Source organism: Oncorhynchus mykiss, chromosome 25, assembly GCF_057628025.1.
Source record: "Oncorhynchus mykiss isolate SJ-2025 chromosome 25, ASM5762802v1, whole genome shotgun sequence".
Classification (NCBI taxonomy): Eukaryota; Metazoa; Chordata; class Actinopteri; order Salmoniformes; family Salmonidae; genus Oncorhynchus; species Oncorhynchus mykiss.
The window spans coordinates 73,973,138-73,991,636 of NC_143046.1; the positions used below are offsets into that span (position 1 = coordinate 73,973,138).

At 43.3% G+C, this 18,499-nt stretch overlaps 2 protein-coding genes and 1 long non-coding RNA gene across 19 annotated transcripts in view; 1 reads left to right on the forward strand and 2 right to left on the reverse strand.

Annotated features, from left to right (window-relative positions):
• LOC149972127 (uncharacterized) overlaps positions 1 to 18,499 on the reverse strand; it is a 645,576-nt gene that overhangs the window by 59,456 nt on the left and 567,621 nt on the right. The window lies entirely within an intron of this gene.
• On the forward strand, positions 4,255 to 12,003 carry LOC110505741 (F-box only protein 33). Its single transcript, XM_021585155.3, has 4 exons — positions 4,255 to 4,835; positions 5,642 to 5,752; positions 6,193 to 6,860; positions 7,165 to 12,003. Exons 1-4 carry the CDS (start codon positions 4,297 to 4,299, stop codon positions 7,428 to 7,430), a joined length of 1,584 nt encoding a protein of 527 aa, XP_021440830.1. The 5' UTR covers positions 4,255 to 4,296; the 3' UTR covers positions 7,431 to 12,003.
• Positions 12,016 to 18,499, reverse strand: part of mia2 (MIA SH3 domain ER export factor 2) — a 28,670-nt gene continuing 22,186 nt past the window's right edge. For 13 of the 17 annotated variants that reach the window (XM_090221052.1, XM_036963134.2, XM_090221051.1 and 10 more), the window contains 4 exons: positions 17,281 to 17,403; positions 16,797 to 16,846; positions 16,465 to 16,639; positions 12,016 to 14,131 (listed from right to left, as the gene is read on the reverse strand). In XM_090221052.1, the coding sequence (XP_090077178.1) occupies positions 13,950 to 14,131; positions 16,465 to 16,639; positions 16,797 to 16,846; positions 17,281 to 17,403 (530 nt within the window). In that variant the 3' untranslated portion in view covers positions 12,016 to 13,949. The remainder of the gene's footprint in view (positions 14,132 to 16,464; positions 16,640 to 16,796; positions 16,847 to 17,280; positions 17,404 to 18,499) is intronic. The other 4 variants (XM_036963136.2, XM_090221054.1, XM_036963135.2 and 1 more) reach the window with 1 other exon arrangement.

The window sequence follows — 18,499 nt, forward strand, 5'->3', positions numbered from 1 at the left end:
AGGGGGAGTGATGAGCTCTACAACAGTCTCACAACTCAATCGCTAGTTGAAAACTGTTTTCTGTGCAACCCAAAATATACAATATGTAGATAACATGCCCTCTTTCTGGGACTCGTCCACAACATGTTGTCTAATCGGGTGTCCACAAACAGGACCAAGCTTGGCTTGCTGAGGAATGACAGGACTCTAACTCCTCTAGCTCCACAATGAGATAAGGTGCAGACCAGGCAGCAGGCTGTCAGCAGCCGCTGTTCACTTTAGCAATCTCACTGGAATAAAGACCTCCTCCATTCCTGTCATTATTGAAAAAGATTATGATATCTCAAAATAGGGCTACTTAATGTTAGATCCCTCACTTCCAAGGCAGTTAAAGTCAATGAACGAATCACTGATCATAATCGTGATGTGATTGGCTTGACTGAAACATGGCTTAAACCTGATGAATTTACTGTGTTATGAAGGAGGCCTCTCCTCCTGGTTACGCTAGTGACCATATCCCCATGCATCCCGCAATGGCGGAGGTGTTGTTAACATTTATGATAGCAAATTTCAATATACCTAAAAAAAATGGCTGTGTTTTTGTGTTTTGAGCTTCTAGTCATGAAATCTATGCAGCCTACTCATTCACTTTTTATGGCTACTGTTTACAGACCTCCAGGACCATATATAGAGTTCCTCACTGAGTTCCCTGAATTCTTATCGGACCTTGTAGTCATGGCAGATAATATTCACATTTATGGTGACTTTAATATTCATGGAAAAGTCCACAGATCCAAAAGGCTTTCGGCGCAATCACCGACTCAGTGGGTTTTGTTTCCGGACCTACTCACTGCCACAGTCATACCCTGGACCTAATTTTGTCCCGTGGAATAAATATTGTGGATCTTAATGTTTTTCCTCATAATCCTGGATCATCGGACCACCATTTTATTATGTTTACAATCGCAACAGGTAATCTGCATAGACCCCAACCAAGGATCATCAAAAGCCATGCTATGAATTCTCAGATAACCCAAAGATTCCTAGATGCCCTCCAGACTCCCTCCACCTACCCAAGGACGTAGGAGTACAAAAATTGGTTAACCACCTAACTGAGGAACTAAATTTAACCTTGCGTAATACCCGAGATGCAGTCACACCCCTAAAAACAAAAAACATTTGTCACAAGAAACTTGCTCCCTGGTATACAGAAAATACCAGAGGCCTGAAGCAAGCTTTCAGAATATTGGAATGGAAATGGAACTCTGCCAACCTGGAAGACTTCCGACTAGCTTGGAAAGACAGTACCGTGCAATATCGAAGGGCCCTCACTGCTGCTCAATCATCCTATTTTTCCAAACGAATTGAGCAGAATAAGAACAATCCAAAATAAATAAAAAATGTATACTGTCGCAAAGCTAACTAAAAAGCAGAAAGAGAGGATGGCTTTCACTCCAGCAGTGATGAATTCATGAACTTCTTCAACGAAAATATCATAATCATTAGAAAGCAAATTACGGACTCCTCTTTGAATCTGCATATTTCTCCAAAGCTCAGTTGTCCTGAGTCTGCACAACACTGCCAGGACCTGGGATCAATGGAAACACTCAAGTTTTTAAAATCCTATATCTTCTTGACACATTTGTGAAAATTATTATGGCTTCTAAACCTTCAAGCTGCATACTGGACCCTATTCAAACTAAACTACTGAAAGAGCTGCTTCTTGTGCTTGGCTCTCCTATGTTGAATATAATTAATGGCTCCCTATCCACCGGATGTGTTCCAAACTCACTAAACGTGGCAGTAATAAAGCCTCTCTTGAAAAAGCCAAACCGTGACCCAGAAAATAAATAAAAACTATATCAAATCTCTCATTCCTCTCAAAAAAATGGGAAAATCTGTTGCGCAGCAAGTCACTGCCTTCCTGAAGACAAACAATGTATACGAAAAGCTTCAGTCTGGTTTTAGACCCCAATCAAATAACTGAGACTGCACTCATGAAGGTGGTAAATTACCTTTTAATGGTGTCAGACCAAGGCTCTCCATCTGTCCTCGTGCTCCTGGACCTTAGTGCTGCTTTTGACACCATCAATCACTACATTGTTTTGGAGAGATTGGAAACCCTAACTGGTCCACACAGACAAGTTTTGGCCTGGTTTAGATCTTATCTGTCGGAAAGATATCAGTTTGTCTCTGTGGATGGTTTGTCCTCTGACAAATCATTTGTACGTTTCAGTGTTCCTCGAGGTTCCGTTTTAGGACCACTATTGTTTTCACAATATATTTTACCTCTTGGTGATGTCATTCGGAAACATAATGTTAACTTTCACTGCTATGCAGACAATACACAGCCCTACATTTCGATAAAATATGGCAAAGCCCCAAAATTGCCCTCCCTGGAAGTGGATGGGGGCACATTTTTTACTTTGAAACTCAGACAAAACAGAGATGCTAGTTCTAGGTCCCAAGAAACAAAGAGACCTTCTGTTGGATCTGACAATTAATCTTGATGGTTGTACAATCATCTCAAATAAAACTGTGAAGGACCTTGGCGTTACTCTTGATCCTGATATCTCTTTTGATGAACATATCAATACTATTTCAAGGACAGCTTTTTTCCATTTTCATAACATTGCAAAACTCTGAAACTTTTTGTCCAAAAATGATGCAGAAAATCGTTACTTCTAGATTAGACTACTGCAATGCTCTACTTCCCGGCTACCTGGATAAAGCACTAAATAAACTTCAGTTAGTGCTGAACATGGCTGCTAGAATCTTGACTAGAACCCAAAAATGTGATCATATTACTCCAGTGCTAGACTCTCTAAACTGGCTTCCTGTGAAGGCTAGGGCTGATTTCAGGGTTTTACTGCTAACCTACAAAGCATTACATGGGCTTGCTCCTACCTATCTCTCTGATTTGGTCCTGCCGTACATACCTACATGTACGCTACGGTCACAAGACGCAGGCCTCCTTATTGTCCCTAGGGCTTTCTATAGAGCTCTATTTTTATGGAATGGTCTGCCTATCCATGTGAGAGACGCAGACTCAACCTTTAAGTCTTTATTGAACACTCATCTCTTCAGTAGGTCCTATGATTGAGTGTAGTCTGGCCCAAGGGTGCGAAGGTGAACTGAAAGGCACTGGAGCGACGCACCGCCCTTGCTGTCTCTGCCTGGCCGGTTCCCCTCTCTCCACTGGGATTCTCTGCCTCTGACCCTATTACGGGTGCTGAGTCACTGGCTTATTAGTGCTCTTCCATGCCGTCCCTAGGAGGGGTGCGTCACTTGAGTGGGTTGAGTCACTGACGTGATCTTCCTGTCCGAGTTGGCGTCCCCTCGGGTTCGTGCCGTGGGTGAGATCTTTGTGGGCTATACTCAGCCTTGCCTCAGGGTAGTAAGTTGGTGGTTTGCGGATATCCCTCTAGTGGTGTGGGGGCTGTGCTTCGGGCAAAGTTGTTGGGGTTATATCCTGCCTGGTTGGCCCTGTCCGGGGGTATCATTGGACGGGGCTGCAGTGTCTCCCGACCCCTCCTGTCTCAGCCTCCAGTATCTATGCTGCAATAGTTTGTGTCAGGGGGCTAGAGTCAGTCTGTTATATCTGGTGTAATTCTCCTGTCTTATCCAGTGTCCTGCGTGAATTTAAGTTTTCTCCTTCTAATTCTCTCTCCCTTCCCTCCCCGGAGGACCTGAGGCCTAGGACCATGCCTCAGGACTACCTGGCCTGATGACTCCTTACTGTCCCCAGTCCACTTAGTCGTGCTGCTGCTCCAGTTTCAACTGCTCTGCCTGCAGCTATGGAACCCTGACCTGTTCACCGGGTGTGCTACCTTGTCCTGGACCTGCTGTTTTCGACTCTCTCTCTCTACCACACCTGCTGTCTCGAGCTCTGAATGCTCGGCTATGAAAAGCCAATTGACATTTACTCCTGAGGTGCTGACCTGTTGCACCCTCTACAACCACTGTGATTATTATTATTTGACCCTGCTCAGCTGCAATGAAAGTGCGGGGCTCAACTGCAATGAAAGTCCTCCACCTTGCGCACTTGAGAGGTATGGCAAAAATAACAGCACTTGGGTCAAACCATTTCTCCAAATGGCTTGATAAAATAATACTACATTTGAAGATGTCGTTAGTACAACGAAATGGACAACATACTATAGGGAAACTAAAAGTGTATCAAACAGATGTATTTTCATAAGGAAAACAAACTATGTCGGCCTGTTTCATAAGTGGGATTTTGCAGAGTATTGTTTTCATCCCCCACATAGTCATAGAAGTGGTATGATCCAATAGTATTGAACGCAAAGCTGCTGAATGTTGTTTGTTTTCCACACAGAGAGTAGCGGAACAGTACCGTTGTCGCACAATCTTACAACGGTTATATTTACACTTTTGTTTGCGAATAATAGTTTAGTGGCCTGCGCCATGGCTCTGTGCGGGGGTGTTGGAGCCATGGCTTTACCAAGCGAGCTTATCGTCCACATATTTTCATTCTTGTCCGACCGTGACAAGCTTCGGGCCTCGTCCGTGTGCTCTCGCTGGAGGGAGTGTCTGTTTTACCCATCGCTTTGGATGGAGCTCAAGTTGCGTGTCGGAGGTGGCTCGAATGGGGGAGGCTATGGCTCCGAACAGACCCCAAGATTAGACTTTCTCATGAGGAAGTTTGGCTCCTTCGTGCGCGAGCTACAGCTCGAGTTTGCCCCAGTTGAAGGATATCTAAGGCCATTGAATGGCGTGGAGGGCAGGATGGAATCTGTCGAAAGCGACCCTCAGTTCCCTGGCCGCTGGAAAGAGGCAATTATCACCTATTTGGACCAGGTGTTGTGTGTCCTCGGATGTATTCGAAACAACAGGTAGTTGGATACATCAACATAATGTTTAATGCGAAGTGCGTCAGCTACGCCATACTCGTCAATTTGAGTGTGTTGGGTCTGCGTAGTCAGTGAGCTAACCTTTAGCTAGCCTAACTATAAACAAACCCACCATGTCATTACGTAATCGGGCCATGTCGTTCACTACGGATTTCTGCTTATACTGCCTGATTGATGTGTCGTTTTTTGCCTATTCAAGCTATAATCTAGCTACTTGGTATATAGGACATGTCAGTCTGAAGTCTGTTTTTCTGCCTGGTATGCAAATGTTGCTAGGGCATGTTTATAATTTGAACTGCATTGCTGCAGCAGTGGTGGTCATGCTCAGGTAATCTATAAACGGAACCACTAAGGTCAGCAATGACATTGGCAGCATGCTTTCATTTGCAAGTCCGGCTTCTCGAACCTGTACTAACAATATGCCAATATCTTTTGGACACGTACTGTCCTGAAAAGTTCCAGTTGCACTGCCACATAGGGAGACTAAAGCTGTCTTGAGGCATTTCTTTGTTTGTAGTCCATTCCAGTACTCATTCAATAACAGCACACTTGTGAAAGATAGCTCTAGAGATGTTGGTTGTACAGTCAAATGAGGAATGCTGGGTTTGTGGTGTACACCAGTGATGTTGAAAGGTGCTGATTGTCACAGGCCTTCTGGAAAATTGGTGAGGACGTGCTTGTTTGCAGTCGTATTTGTTGCAGTGTACAATTAGAACATACTGTCACTGACCTCCACTATGTCTGATTGTGTCTGGTTTTGTCTAAAGCTCACTACTTTCTCGCTCTAGAAATCTCCAGAAGCTGAGTCTGTATGGGGATACCTGCATTCTTCAGGATGAGGGCATTCTGGACAGTGCCTATCTCAACCAGGTTGACCAAGGAGGAGTGAAAATCAAAGAGTGAGTGGCTTTATATCTTGCCCAAGTTGACAAAATCACAGTACAAACTGTCCTCAGTTGAAATTCTGCCTCATAGAATTACATAACTAGGTTATTTATTTATTTAACCTTTATTTGATTAGGCAATTCAGTTAAGAACTCATTCTTATTTACAATGAAGGTGCCTTATGACAGATTTTGACCTTGTCAGCTCGGGGATTTGATCTAGCAATCTAGCAACCTTTTGGTTACTGGGCCAATGCTCTAACCACTAGGCTACCTGCTGCCCCAGGTAACCTAATAGGATTTATGTTCTGCCTAGTTTTTTTTTCCTGTACTCATTTAGAGTAGGCTTTTATTTGCAGATATGAGAGTTAGACGTTATAAAGATTCTAACTTTCTCTCTCCTCTCTCTCTCTCTCTTTCTGTCTTTGTGTTTGTATTCCTCTGGCCTGAAATAGGATCCAGCAGCTGTTAGTGGAAGTTTTGTCTAACAGCAGGCAGATGAAGTGGCTGTCCTCAGCCTTCATGCTGGGTGTGGTGACCCCCTTCTCCCTGGCCTCTCTGTCCAACCCCAGCGCTGCCTCCCTGGAGCACCTCAGCCTGTTGGACAACCAGCTGCCCTGCCTGTCCTCCCCTGTGGAGCTGGAGCGCCTTGTCCACCTGCGTTCCCTGGCCCTCGACTTCTGTGACTTCACGTCTGAGATGTGCCGCCTGCTGGCTGGAGGACACCGTGCTCCACTACACCGCCTCTCCTTGATGGTGAATGGCGCCGCTCTGGAGGCCAAGCCGCTGGATTGCACCGCCAGTGAGGATGACTGGAAGGCCCTGGTCCGACGCTGCGCTAACCTGCGGGTCTACATGATGGCCCTGGATGTGTCCAGCCAGGACCTGCTGAGGGTGCTCAAGCCCAGCCTGCCCCTGGAGAGGATCCACCTGGACAGCTACTCCACCCTGGTCACAGACGGCACTCTGGAGCTCATTTCCCAGCAGTACAACAAGACCCTGAGCCACTTCGTCCTGATGAGGGATGACACCGGCTTCCCTGACCTCAGTGTCAACCGCAACGAGGACCCGCTGGTCCTACTGGCCTGGCGCTGCGTACACCTCTCTGTCCTGGTTATCCATGGTGAGTCAGCCTGGGTCAAAAGCTAGTATTATATAGCTCAACACTTTTAGTGTAGACTAACATTTTAATGGGAGTGATTTACATTTAAAATATCATGGGTTCTAGTTGCGCAGATAAAATAACCAGTTATAGATCTTTTCTATAGGAGTAATGTTATGTCTAGTGTGTGTATAGTGTAGAGGTCATATTGGCAGCATGTTGATTTGTATAGCACAGATCAAATGGAGTTGGTTTACATTCAGTATGCAGTATGTTTTTTCTAAAGTGGTGTTCAATGTGATTCTCCTCTGTCTGAACACCACAGGCTACACTGTGTGGTCCCACAACCTGGTGGCCATCTCCCGTCTACGTGGCTCCAGCCTCAAGGTCCTGGCTGTGTCCGAGGAGAGTATCGACTTCGACCCGGACCAGGGGGTCTTCATGGAGGGTGACCCCGTCCACAACCTGGTGAAGGAGGTGTCCCAGGGCCTGGGGCGCATCTGGCACCCCTCCATGGACTCCAACTTGGTCCTCAGCGAGCCCACCCAGCACTTCCACAGGGAGATGCAGAGCTTCAGCCTGGGCATGTAGACTAGAGCTACAACCGCCAGGCTGGGCCTCCATCTGGGTCGTGTTCATTAGGCACCAAACGGAAGAAAACAAGACAGGGAGGGACTACCCGGACTTGTCCAGTAAGAAACGCTCATCTTCTGTTTTCTGTTGCAAAACGTTTTGAAATGTTTTCTGTTGCGTGCCCTAAAGAACACGACCCTGGTCTGGCCTGCTGCACATGCTCAGTGCTTGTCATGATGATATAATCTAAACCTTATGGGTCCTATCTCATTTGCATACTTTATTTTTAGTTTATATTTTTTTCTTTGTAGAATGAACTAATCCTTTATATGTGCTGTGTTTAATCAGTATTAGCTCTATATTTATATCTATCTATATATATCCTGCTTATGAATAGGAGAGTATAGTTGGGTATTTGATTAGTAGCTAATTGAGCGATTGGTGTATGGAGGGGGCTTTTTTTTACACAGCTAGCTTACTTGTATTGCAAGTTTTCTTTTTTGTTTTGTCTGTTTGTTGTTTTTCTCTTAGCGAGTGCTGAGTTACCGTAAACTAACTTATCAGTTAATCCACCTTGGCTTTTTGCAATGACGGAATCCTTTGTAATTGTTTGTTCACCTTTTTAAGGGGAGATTAGTCCAGTGGTCTTCCGGCAGAGGGAGGGACAGTGCTGGTGGACTGTTAGGCCCCCCCTAACCCCTCCCTTCCTGTCTGCTCTTTACTTTTGTGTTTTGGAGATAATATGATTGCTATGTTACGGGACTAAGATCCTGCTGGTTCTTCTCAGCCTAGAGGTGGGATGTGATACAGTTCTGTTGGTGAAACCAATTGCTGAGGTTTCCACACTGACACACTCATGCTGAGGCCCTTTGAACTGCCTACGTACAGCTGCAGTACTTTAGTCAGGGGTCAGCATTGACAGTTATGTGTTGCAGTTTGCTCTCAGAAAAATCCTCTGTCTGTCTCAGGTAGGCAAAACATGATGATGAAGATGGTGTTGGGGGTGATGATGATGATGTATACTATGAAACAATCAGCTAGTCTGTCAGTTTAATCCAGTTTTTCTTGAGTCACAGTTGCCTTGGAAATCCCCTTGCGTTCTGGATTCAATCGTTTTTGCCATCAAATCTGCCCCTTTTACCACGGGGTAAACAAACTTAGTCGTACATTTGTTTTAAGATTAAGGTGTTGAAAGAGTTTAAAGAATGGCAAACTACTCCTTGCACGTATTTCTCTTGTTCACAGTTTTAGGGCAAAGTACTTGCTGTGTTGACTGACTCCAGGGCCACAGTGTTTCACCTGCTGAGCGTTGGATGGAGGGAGGCATATATTTGCTTGTTCCATATCTCAGGATTTTTGCACTTTCTGTACTTTTTTCCAATGAAGGCTTTATTTTAATGCAAAGCTTTCTGTTGTTCTAAGGACCAGTGTGCGTGGTGGTGGGACTGAATACTGGATACTAATACTGGGGAAAGAAATCTTCCAACACAACGCACACCAGAGGTTGTTGGTTTTATTTTTCTAGCCCCGCCTCGTTCCCTCGATTGAACTTTTAAGAAGGTTAAGATCTGTGATGTCCGTCTGTGAAAAGACTTTTAATGACGTTTTCTATTGTTGTGTACTTGCTGTTTTAGAGCTCAGAGTAGTAGAGGGAATCTGAAGTTGGTTGCTCAGTGGTAGAATGTAAATGTGAAGCTAACAACCTTTTTTAATGTGTAAAGTTGTCTGCTATCCAGAATTCCCCCTACGTACGAATATCTTCTTCTTTATCCTCGCTTGTAAAGCTTAGGGAACCAGTCTTGACTGATAAGGCAGTACAGTGTGTGGGGCCTGGAATAAGTGACCTCTCTGGTAGGCCTCTGCTTGTTCTGTGCTGCTGAGATGTTGTAACATTCCAGAGAGACGAGAGTAGGCTACATCTCTTGACCTTGAGTGGTTATGAAGCCGTCGGTCGGCTATTGCTTCTTGTTGCGTTCCTCCGTGCCCATGACTTTCATTGGTACTACCAAAGCCAGCCATTTCAGTTAAAGAATAGATAAAGTACTGTATATTGAGGAAAAAATGATCTTGCATAGAAACATCTGACATCAGATGGCAAGAAGTGTGTGTGATCCATGTTTCAAACAATGTCACAATCAGCCTGTGGAATCCACTACTAATCTGTTTAGCTGTTGCAGTCAGATATGAGCCTGCATGCAAGGTTCCACTCGGAGTAAACTTAGTCTATCTACGGTTTATGCATGAGAAGCATCATTATGGGGAAAAAGTAATATTGAAACTATATGCATGTTAAGAGGGATTCTAAAAGTGTTCAAGTTTTGTCTATTTTTAGTACCACACCAAAAAGGATAGATAATATTCTATATTTGGAGTTAACTTGTTTGTGCTGAACAGGGGTAGGGTAAGACCTTGTTAGAGGTAGAGGATGACGAATGCCAGTCAATTGTTACAATGTGTAAAACATCCTAATGTTGCATTCATGCTGTGCCTAAATCCAGAGGAGCTTTAATTTCAAATGTTCCATTTGTTCTGCGTTCGTTTCCAGTTCATTGTCTAGTACCGCATTTGACTACCGTTACAGAAGCATAGCTCATTTACGCATTAGTGTTTGTTTTTTTTGGTGTATGTTTTGTTTAAAGTTTCAAAAGTGCATACATCAGAGAAGGGGGTGTATGGTGTGTTTGAAGTAAAACATGGTGTACCACTTTCTCACCCGTGAGCAGGAAACAGCCTTTCTCAGGGTTACTGTCAGTTGCGGGAGAGGAGGAAATGATTTCCATCGCTCAGGCCTCAACATCATAATGAAAGTTAGGATCAATCTTTTTTCCAACAAGTCACTGGATTTTAAAAACGTTGTGTCAGCGCGTCTGCGTCAGCTGCCAAAGATCACGGTGTGAAACAACTCTTAAAGTGCCCACATGCTGGCAGAGGGCAGGGCCCATGGCTGATCAGCCGTGATGTACTACTACGACTACTCCTTTACAACTACTACTATACTTCTAGAAATATGATATACTTACTGAATAGGGGGTGAAGTTGGACCACATGTGGTGCACAGCTGAGCTGTGGTTTGGTCAACAACAGTAGAGCTCTCTCTCTTTACAAATGCACCTGTATCACTGTGAAGAGTGAATGTAATTTAAGTATAGATAAAATCAAGATTGGTTGATTCTATCAGACCAGTACGCTGCTAAGAAACGTGTAAGGAACATTCCACTGGGGAGTTAAAAACAAACAAAATGGCCAAATGTCTGCATGAGATGACTTATTTTTTTTACTGTTTTATTCTTTGTTTTGAAGGGTAACGGGATCCAGTAGGTAGGTCACAACTGGTCTTTTGATGAAAATAATTGTTTGCATAGAGGTTGTTTACCCCAGTCTTTCTGCATGTTTAAAAGGCACAGGAGAGCAGACTAGGGATATTTTGTTACTATGGACAAAAAGACCAGTTGGGTTATTTGTAGGTTACAACTGTGAGGTTGGATCCCCTTTTTTTATTTGCTATTGTTTTATTATTTCTGAACACTTTTTATATGCATTTGCAATCCAAATCTCTCTTGAGTAGGATGAAGCTGTGTAGCTACAGTGAGCTGCTTGGAGGGCAGGTCTAACTGTTGCCTATAGAAGCGTATTGCACTCAGAAAGCTACAGTACCTTACAGCTAAATGAACTCATGCCAGCCTTAAGAGTGTAAATGCTTGAAGTTAAGAGACCTGAGTGAGAAGAACTGATGCTTTCTGTCTTTGGTTTTATTCCATTATTAAAAACCTGAACCACTGTAATACCACAGGTCCACTGTTGTGAGGGTCAGGAGGGAGGCGAGCTTAAAACAAGCCACATCTCTTAATGGCTGGCTTGCATTACAGCAGTCAAACTATGCAAGTGGAATGCATATAATCCTGTGGCTTCTTTTTTTTTTGTCACTTACAAATGGAAATAACTTGCTACGATACTTGGCCTTATTACAATTATTATTGTTTTAAGATCTTGATTCTTCGGAAGCCAAACTGTTTCAAAGGCAACCGTGGGTTACAGACATGGTCTCTATGAGACTGGCCAGCAGGCCCCAGTTAAGTGGTACGAATGTCGTGCATTTGTTTAAAATCAGGACAGTTTGCAATAAAATAAGTCATACATTACAAGTGGCAACCACGGGGGCACGAGCAGTGCGAACACCTGGGCTGCGTCCTTATAAATTTTTGGGGAAGAAAATAACTCGCATTGCATATTTGTATATATCAATACATATACTCTTATGCAACATGTCTGGGTTCTATTTATGAACGCGGTTTGTTACCATCTTAAATGTTTAAATATTTGGACAGGTGTGTTCTGTTTCAAGTGAGCACATAGCATTGGATTTTATATGTACATCTGCTAATGGGAAATCCACTGGCGCATGTGTGAAAATGCCAGGTGTGGAGAGAATTTTATTGATTTAGAAAAGTGATCCAAGGTTTCAAGATAGCTAAAGAAGGAAAATCCTATGAAAAAACCCCATAACTGACAGATTGGGTAAACCAGCTGAATGTTGATTTGAATCAATGTTGAATGCTTCTTTTAATCAGTGAATAAAAGCATTATAAAGACACATGGTCTTTCGTATTATTCATTGTTTCTGATCCTTAGTTTTTATTGCAGTGTTTAATCTTGTGCAACATCTCACCCTTAATATTCATCAGGTGTAATTTGACCTTACAGGAACATGTCAGAGCTAGACGCCGTTGGACATTTGTGACTTGGCACAGCTTATATGGTTCAGATCATGAGGTTACAACTATACCTGAATAGGACCAATGTCATTTTTAATGAAACATTTGATACTATATGAACATTACAACAGCAACAATTGAATTACTTGAGCATAACATTTTACAATAAATCTCTTCATATTCCATGACCTTTAATGATCAAACTATGGACGGTCAAGACCTCAATGCTAAAAAGTTTTTTTTTAGCTCAATTTAGACAATTCCTTCACAATCTCTATATACCCATGTCAAGAATGAAAGGGACTTAAGATTGATTTAAAAGGCCTTTAACAAGACAAGCAAACGCACTCTTCAAGTTAGTCCAAGTCGCCACTCAGAACAAGGCAGATTCACATAGCTATAGAGTCATCATACCCATAACACCTAGTGGTCAGAGAAATTATTTTCCCACTTCCTGTAGGGATTTCAGAAACACTTAAGGGCTGTGTAGGCTTACCCTGGCGTGACATTTTGATAACACTCTTGGACAAAGGAGACATAGTCGGCTCTTTATTCAGATTCAAAAATGCTAATTACTAGACATCATGCAAAATGGCAAATCCCTGCAAGCCCCTGAACATCTTTAGGTGACACCTTTGCCAACAGGTAATGTCAATTTAAAACTTGCTCAAGACAGTTTACAGAAATGTAGCCAATGTATTACTGCACTGAACAAAAATATGAAACGCAGCAAGTGTTGGGCCCATGTTTCACGAGCTGCAATAAGACTCCTGAAATTCTCCAAATGTTTTGCACACATCTGTTAGTGAGCATTTCTCCTCTGCCAAGATAATCCATCCACCTGAGTGGCATATCAAGCAGTTGATTAAACAGCATTGTCATTGGACAATAGAAGGCCACTCTAAAATGTGCAGTTGTCACATGCCACAGATGTCTCCAGTTTTGAGGGAGCGTTCAATTGGAATGCCCACCAAAGCTATTCTCACCAGTAAGCTGCCTCAGCCGTCTTAGAGAATTTGGCATCCGCAGACCACGTGTATGGTGTCATGTGGGTGATCAGTTTGCTGATGTTTATGTTGTGAACTTGGTTTTGGTATGGGCAAGCATAAGCAAAATAGCATTTTATCAATTGCAATTTGAATGCACAGAAATACCATGACATGATCAGGAAGCCCTTTTCTTAAGGTAACTATGTCCAACAGTTGCATATCAATATTCCCAGTCATGTGAAATGCATAGATTAGGGCCTAATGAATTCATTTCAATTGACTGATTTCCTCATCTGAACTTTCAGTGAAATTCTTGCATGTTGTGTTAATATTTTTGTTCAGTATACATTTAGTGAAAATTTGATCTTTAATAGAGATTCTTACCTTTGCCTCGATTCATCCATTTTAAAGTGTTTCTAAAATTCCCTATGAGAAAAATGGTCGGAAAAACAGCTGGAAACAATTCCCTGTTTGACTGCTAGGTTTTATGAGTATTTATGACTCATACAGCTATGTGAAGCTACAAAAAAAAACTGTTACATAAATGATCGCTCAGTACTTCCAGTTGTGTAAAACTCCTAGTGGTACTGTATTGTTCTCTCATTAAGTCCTAAGACACAGTGATCTATGTTTGTGTGTGCAACAGACTGTGGGGGAAATAATTCCACTACCAGTCTCTAGAAAAGGGAGAAAGAGTCATATGAATGTTGAAGTTACACTTCAGGAAACAGTCCCTGAACACACGCTCAGTCGCTCACTACTATCACAACAACAGGAAATTAAGTTTCACACAGGAAGCGGGCCAAGAGAGTTTCTCCCGCACAGAGAGAGATGGCTCAGATGACATCATGTGGAGAGGGAGATTGGTCCGAAGACACTTCACTGCCAGGTGGGGAGGGCCTTGGAGGGGGTCCAGGGGGAAAACTGTCTGGGTGGGGCCTCATGGGAGGGTACCCCATATGCTGCGGTGGTGGAGGGGGGACTCGCCCGAACATTCCCGGGGGAGGTGGTCCTCTCACTACAGGGGAAATAAGGGGGAAAGGATTACATTTAGTCTGTCTACCAGTATGAAGGCAGAGACATTTAATCTGCAAGATGTAGCAAATGATGTATGGAATGACAATCTTCATCTCCCACCCAAAACTTAATTTAATAGAAACAAATGACATAAAAACATGTAATACTATTTAACCTGCAGTTATATTAATATATATATATATATATATTATATTATAAATGTTTATTTTTAATATACCCCTTTTTCTCCCCAATTGGTAGTTACAGTCTTGTCGCTGCAACTGCTGTACGGACTCGGGAGAGATGAAGGTTGAGAGCCGTGAATCATCCAACACACAACACAACCCAACCCAACCAAGCCGCACTGCTTGCATACAATGTCCACTTAACCCGGAAGCCAGCCGCACCAATGTGTCGGAGGAAACACCGTACATCTGGTGACCGTGTCAGTGTGCTCTGCGCCCAGCCCGCCACAAGAGTCGCTAGTGTGTGATGGGACAAGGCCAAACCCTCCCCTAACCCGGACGACACTGGGCCAATTGTGCGCCTCCCGGTTGCGGCCGGCAGCAACAGATCCTGGACTCGAACCCAGAATCTCTAGTGGCACAGCTAGCACTGTGATGCAGTGCCTTAGACCACTGCGCCACTCGGAAGGCCCGTAATGCCTTTATTACAGTGCCTTGCGAAAGTATTCGGCCCCCTTGAACTTTGCGACCTTTTGCCACATTTCAGGCTTCAAACATAAAGATATAAAACTGTTTTTTTTTTGTGAAGAATCAACAACAAGTGGGACACAATCATGAAGTGGAACGACATTTATTGGATATTTCAAACTTTTTTAACCAACAAAAACTGAAAACTTGGGCGTGCAAAATTATTCAGCCCCCTTAAATTAATACTTTGTAGCGCCACCTTTTGCTGCGATTACAGCTGTAAGTCGCTTGGGGTATGTCTCTATCAGTTTTGCACATCGAGAGTGACATTTTTTCCCATTCCTCCTTGCAAAACAGCTCGAGCTCAGTGAGGTTGGATGGAGAGCATTTGTGAACAGCAGTTTTCAGTTCTTTCCACAGATTCTCGATTGGATTCAGGTCTGGACTTTGACTTGGCCATTCTAACACCTGGATATGTTTATTTTTGAACCATTCCATTGTAGATTTTGCTTTATGTTTTGGATCATCGTCTTGTTGGAAGACAAATCTCCGTCCCAGTCTCAGGTCTTTTGCAGACTCCATCAGGTTTTCTTCCAGAATGGTCCTGTATTTGGCTCCATCCATCTTCCAATCAATTTTAACCATCTTCCCTGTCCCTGCTGAAGAAAAGCAGGCCCAAACCATGATGCTGCCACCACCATGTTTGACAGTGGGGATGGTGTATTCAGGGTGATGAGCTGTGTTGCTTTTACGCCAAACATAACATCTTGCATTGTTGCCAAAAAGTTCAATTTTGGTTTCATCTGACCAGAGCACCTTCTTCCACATGTTTGGTGTGTCTCCCAGGTGGCTTGTGGCAAACTTTAAACAACACTTTTTATGGATATCTTTAAGAAATGGCTTTCTTCTTGCCACTCTTCCATAAAGGCCAGATTTGTGCAATATACGACTGATTGTTGTCCTATGGACAGAGACTCCCACCTCAGCTGTAGATCTCTGCAGTTCATCCAGAGTGATCATGGGCCTCTTGGCTGCATCTCTGATCAGTCTTCTCCTTGTATGAGCTGAAAGTTTAGAGGGACGGCCAGGTCTTGGTAGATTTGCAGTGGTCTGATACTCCTTCCATTTCAATATTATCGCTTGCACAGTGCTCCTTGGGATGTTTAAAGCTTGGGAAATCTTTTTGTATCCAAATCCGGCTTTAAACTTCTTCACAACAGTATCTCGGACCTGCCTGGTGTGTTCCTTGTTCTTCATGATGTTCTCTGCGCTTTTAACGGACCTCTGAGACTATCACAGTGCAGGTGCATTTATACGGAGACTTGATTACACACAGGTGGATTGTATTTATCATCATCATCATCATTAGTCATTTAGGTCAACATTGGATCATTCAGAGATCCTCACTGAACTTCTGGAGAGAGTTTGCTGCACTGAAAGTAAAGGGGCTGAATAATTTTGCACGCCCAATTTTTACGTTTTTGATTTGTTAAAAAATTTGAAATATTCAATCAATGTCGTTCCACTTCATGATTGTGTCCCACTTGTTGTTGATTCTTCACAAAAAAATACAGTTTTATATCTTTATGTTTGAAGCCTGAAATGTGGCAAAAGGTCGCAATGTTCAAGGGGGCCGAATACTTTCGCAAGGCACTGTATGTAGGGAAAACAGCATACTTACTGCCCATGGGGGCTGGACCTCGTGGGGAGAAAAAGTCTGGAGGTCCGTAAGGGCCTTTGCGTGCAAAGTAAGGGTCCCTGTGGTCCATGGGTGGGAGGGGACCCATACCAGGGGGTACTAAGAGAGGAGGTCCCATCCTCATGTCTCGCAGATCTCCAGGTGCTGACAGATGGGACTGAGGGAACACATTTCAAATACCCAATAATGATGGAGGGCACTGTAGTGGTACAACACTATTATCCCCATGGGGAAATTAGTTATATATAAATATGAGAACGAGAGACAGTGCATGACTGGACCCCTATTGTTAGTAGAAGGGTGAGAAAACTTACGTCTCTTTCATTTTCACCAGGACCCATACTGTTTCCCATAAATGACGAGTCTGCAAGAACACAAGAGGAAAAACAGTAATAACCTAGCTAAATCCACTTCCGTCTTTGGTGGGTTTATTTGATGAAGAGGGCTCATTCATGCCTCGATAATGCTATTAGCTTAACTCTATTAAACCAAGGGAGTTTCCAGATTAGGCACAATATCCTGCCCATTCTCTAACATTGGATTGTTCTTCAGGGGTATACTAATCATCAACACTCCTACTATTCACTGCTGACGAAGGAGATCGGTCTGAATCACGTAGGCATTAAAGATCCTGTCTTCAAAATATATTTAATCACTTTAGTTACATACTCCTAGCACTAAACACCTTTTTGAAGTTAATTTGACAGAGTGGCTATAGTGCAGACATAGAAATCATCTCAGACATTTTAAAACTAAATCTATGGTGCTGTAATACATGTTAGAAAGGAAGGTTCTCACCAGGTTGGTGGCCAAAGCTGTGGGGCTCAGCAGGACCGGGGCCCCTGGGTGGAAGGGGGCCCATAGGAAGGGCTCCGGGCAGAGGTCTCCTATAGGGAAGGCCTGGGTCTAGATACATATACCCTTTATGAGAAAAAAAAAAGCACTGTTTCATCAGATTTATTTAGACCAGCTGAGCCGAAGGAGGGGATCACACAGTCAGAAGTGTACAAAGCACAGGAGGTTGGTGGCACCTTAATTGGAAAGGCTCATGGTAATGGCTGGAGCAGAATAATATCAAACACATGGTTTCTATGTGTTGAATTTATATATAATTTGTTTACCTTTATTTAACTAGGCAAGTCAGTTAAGAACAAATTATTATTTTCAATGACGGCCTAGGAACAGTGGGTTAACTGCCTGTTCAGGGGCAGAACGACAGATTTGTACCTTGTCAGCTCGGGGATTTGAACTTGCAACCTTCCAGTTGCTAGTCCAACGCTCTAACCACTAGGCTACATTTCATTCGCTTCATTCTAGCCATTATTATGAGCCATCCTCCCCTCAGCAGCCTCCACTGGTCCAAAGGGGATTGGAGCAAAAAGCAAAAGCCTCTCCATCATATCAGAAACAAAAAACAAGCACACATTTAAATCATGATGCATTGAGTTAGTACACATCAAAACAGTGACAGTAGTAGGCAGGGTGGGCATGATGGAATTGTCAATGTATAATCAAAATACAGTGATGCCACATGCTAATTGCTCCCCCATGATAACTCAACTAAATAAATAATAGTTCCTAACTCAAGTGAATATTAGACATCTCAAACCAGGCTGAGGCCAGACTTGGGTTAGAGTAGCTTAGGGGCCCAGGTGACAAAGGCCAAATTGTGGGTGGGGGAAAACTCTGGAACAAACCAGTGGAGGCTCAGGCTCCTCAATGCAGTGGTCTGCAGTCAGTGTGCCCAACCTGCTGACTCTGCCCATCTCTGTGGTCCTGTCACATGACTCAGACAGAGGTGAGGCTGGAACTACGACAACCGACCACATCAGTACTGGACAAATAGTAGTCATACACTCACTGACCTATGCCTCACAGACAGAACCAAAAGAGAGAATCTCAAACCTTTCCCAGGGCCGGCTGACCACACTACAGCACCATAATCAAATCATATAAAAATGTATTTGTCACGTGTCAAATACAACAGATGTAGACTTCACCGTGAAATTTAAATAGT

Bases quoted from the DNA above. Each gene is read 5' to 3' on its own strand.
- LOC110505741 (XM_021585155.3), top strand. From the start codon at position 4,297: ATGTTGTTTGTTTTCCACACAGAGAGTAGCGGAACAGTACCGTTGTCG. The intron at 4,836-5,641 runs GTAGTTGGATAC...TTCTCGCTCTAG, and splicing joins GGATGTATTCGAAACAACAG to AAATCTCCAGAAGCTGAGTC. The intron at 6,861-7,164 runs GTGAGTCAGCCT...TGAACACCACAG, and splicing joins CTCTGTCCTGGTTATCCATG to GCTACACTGTGTGGTCCCAC.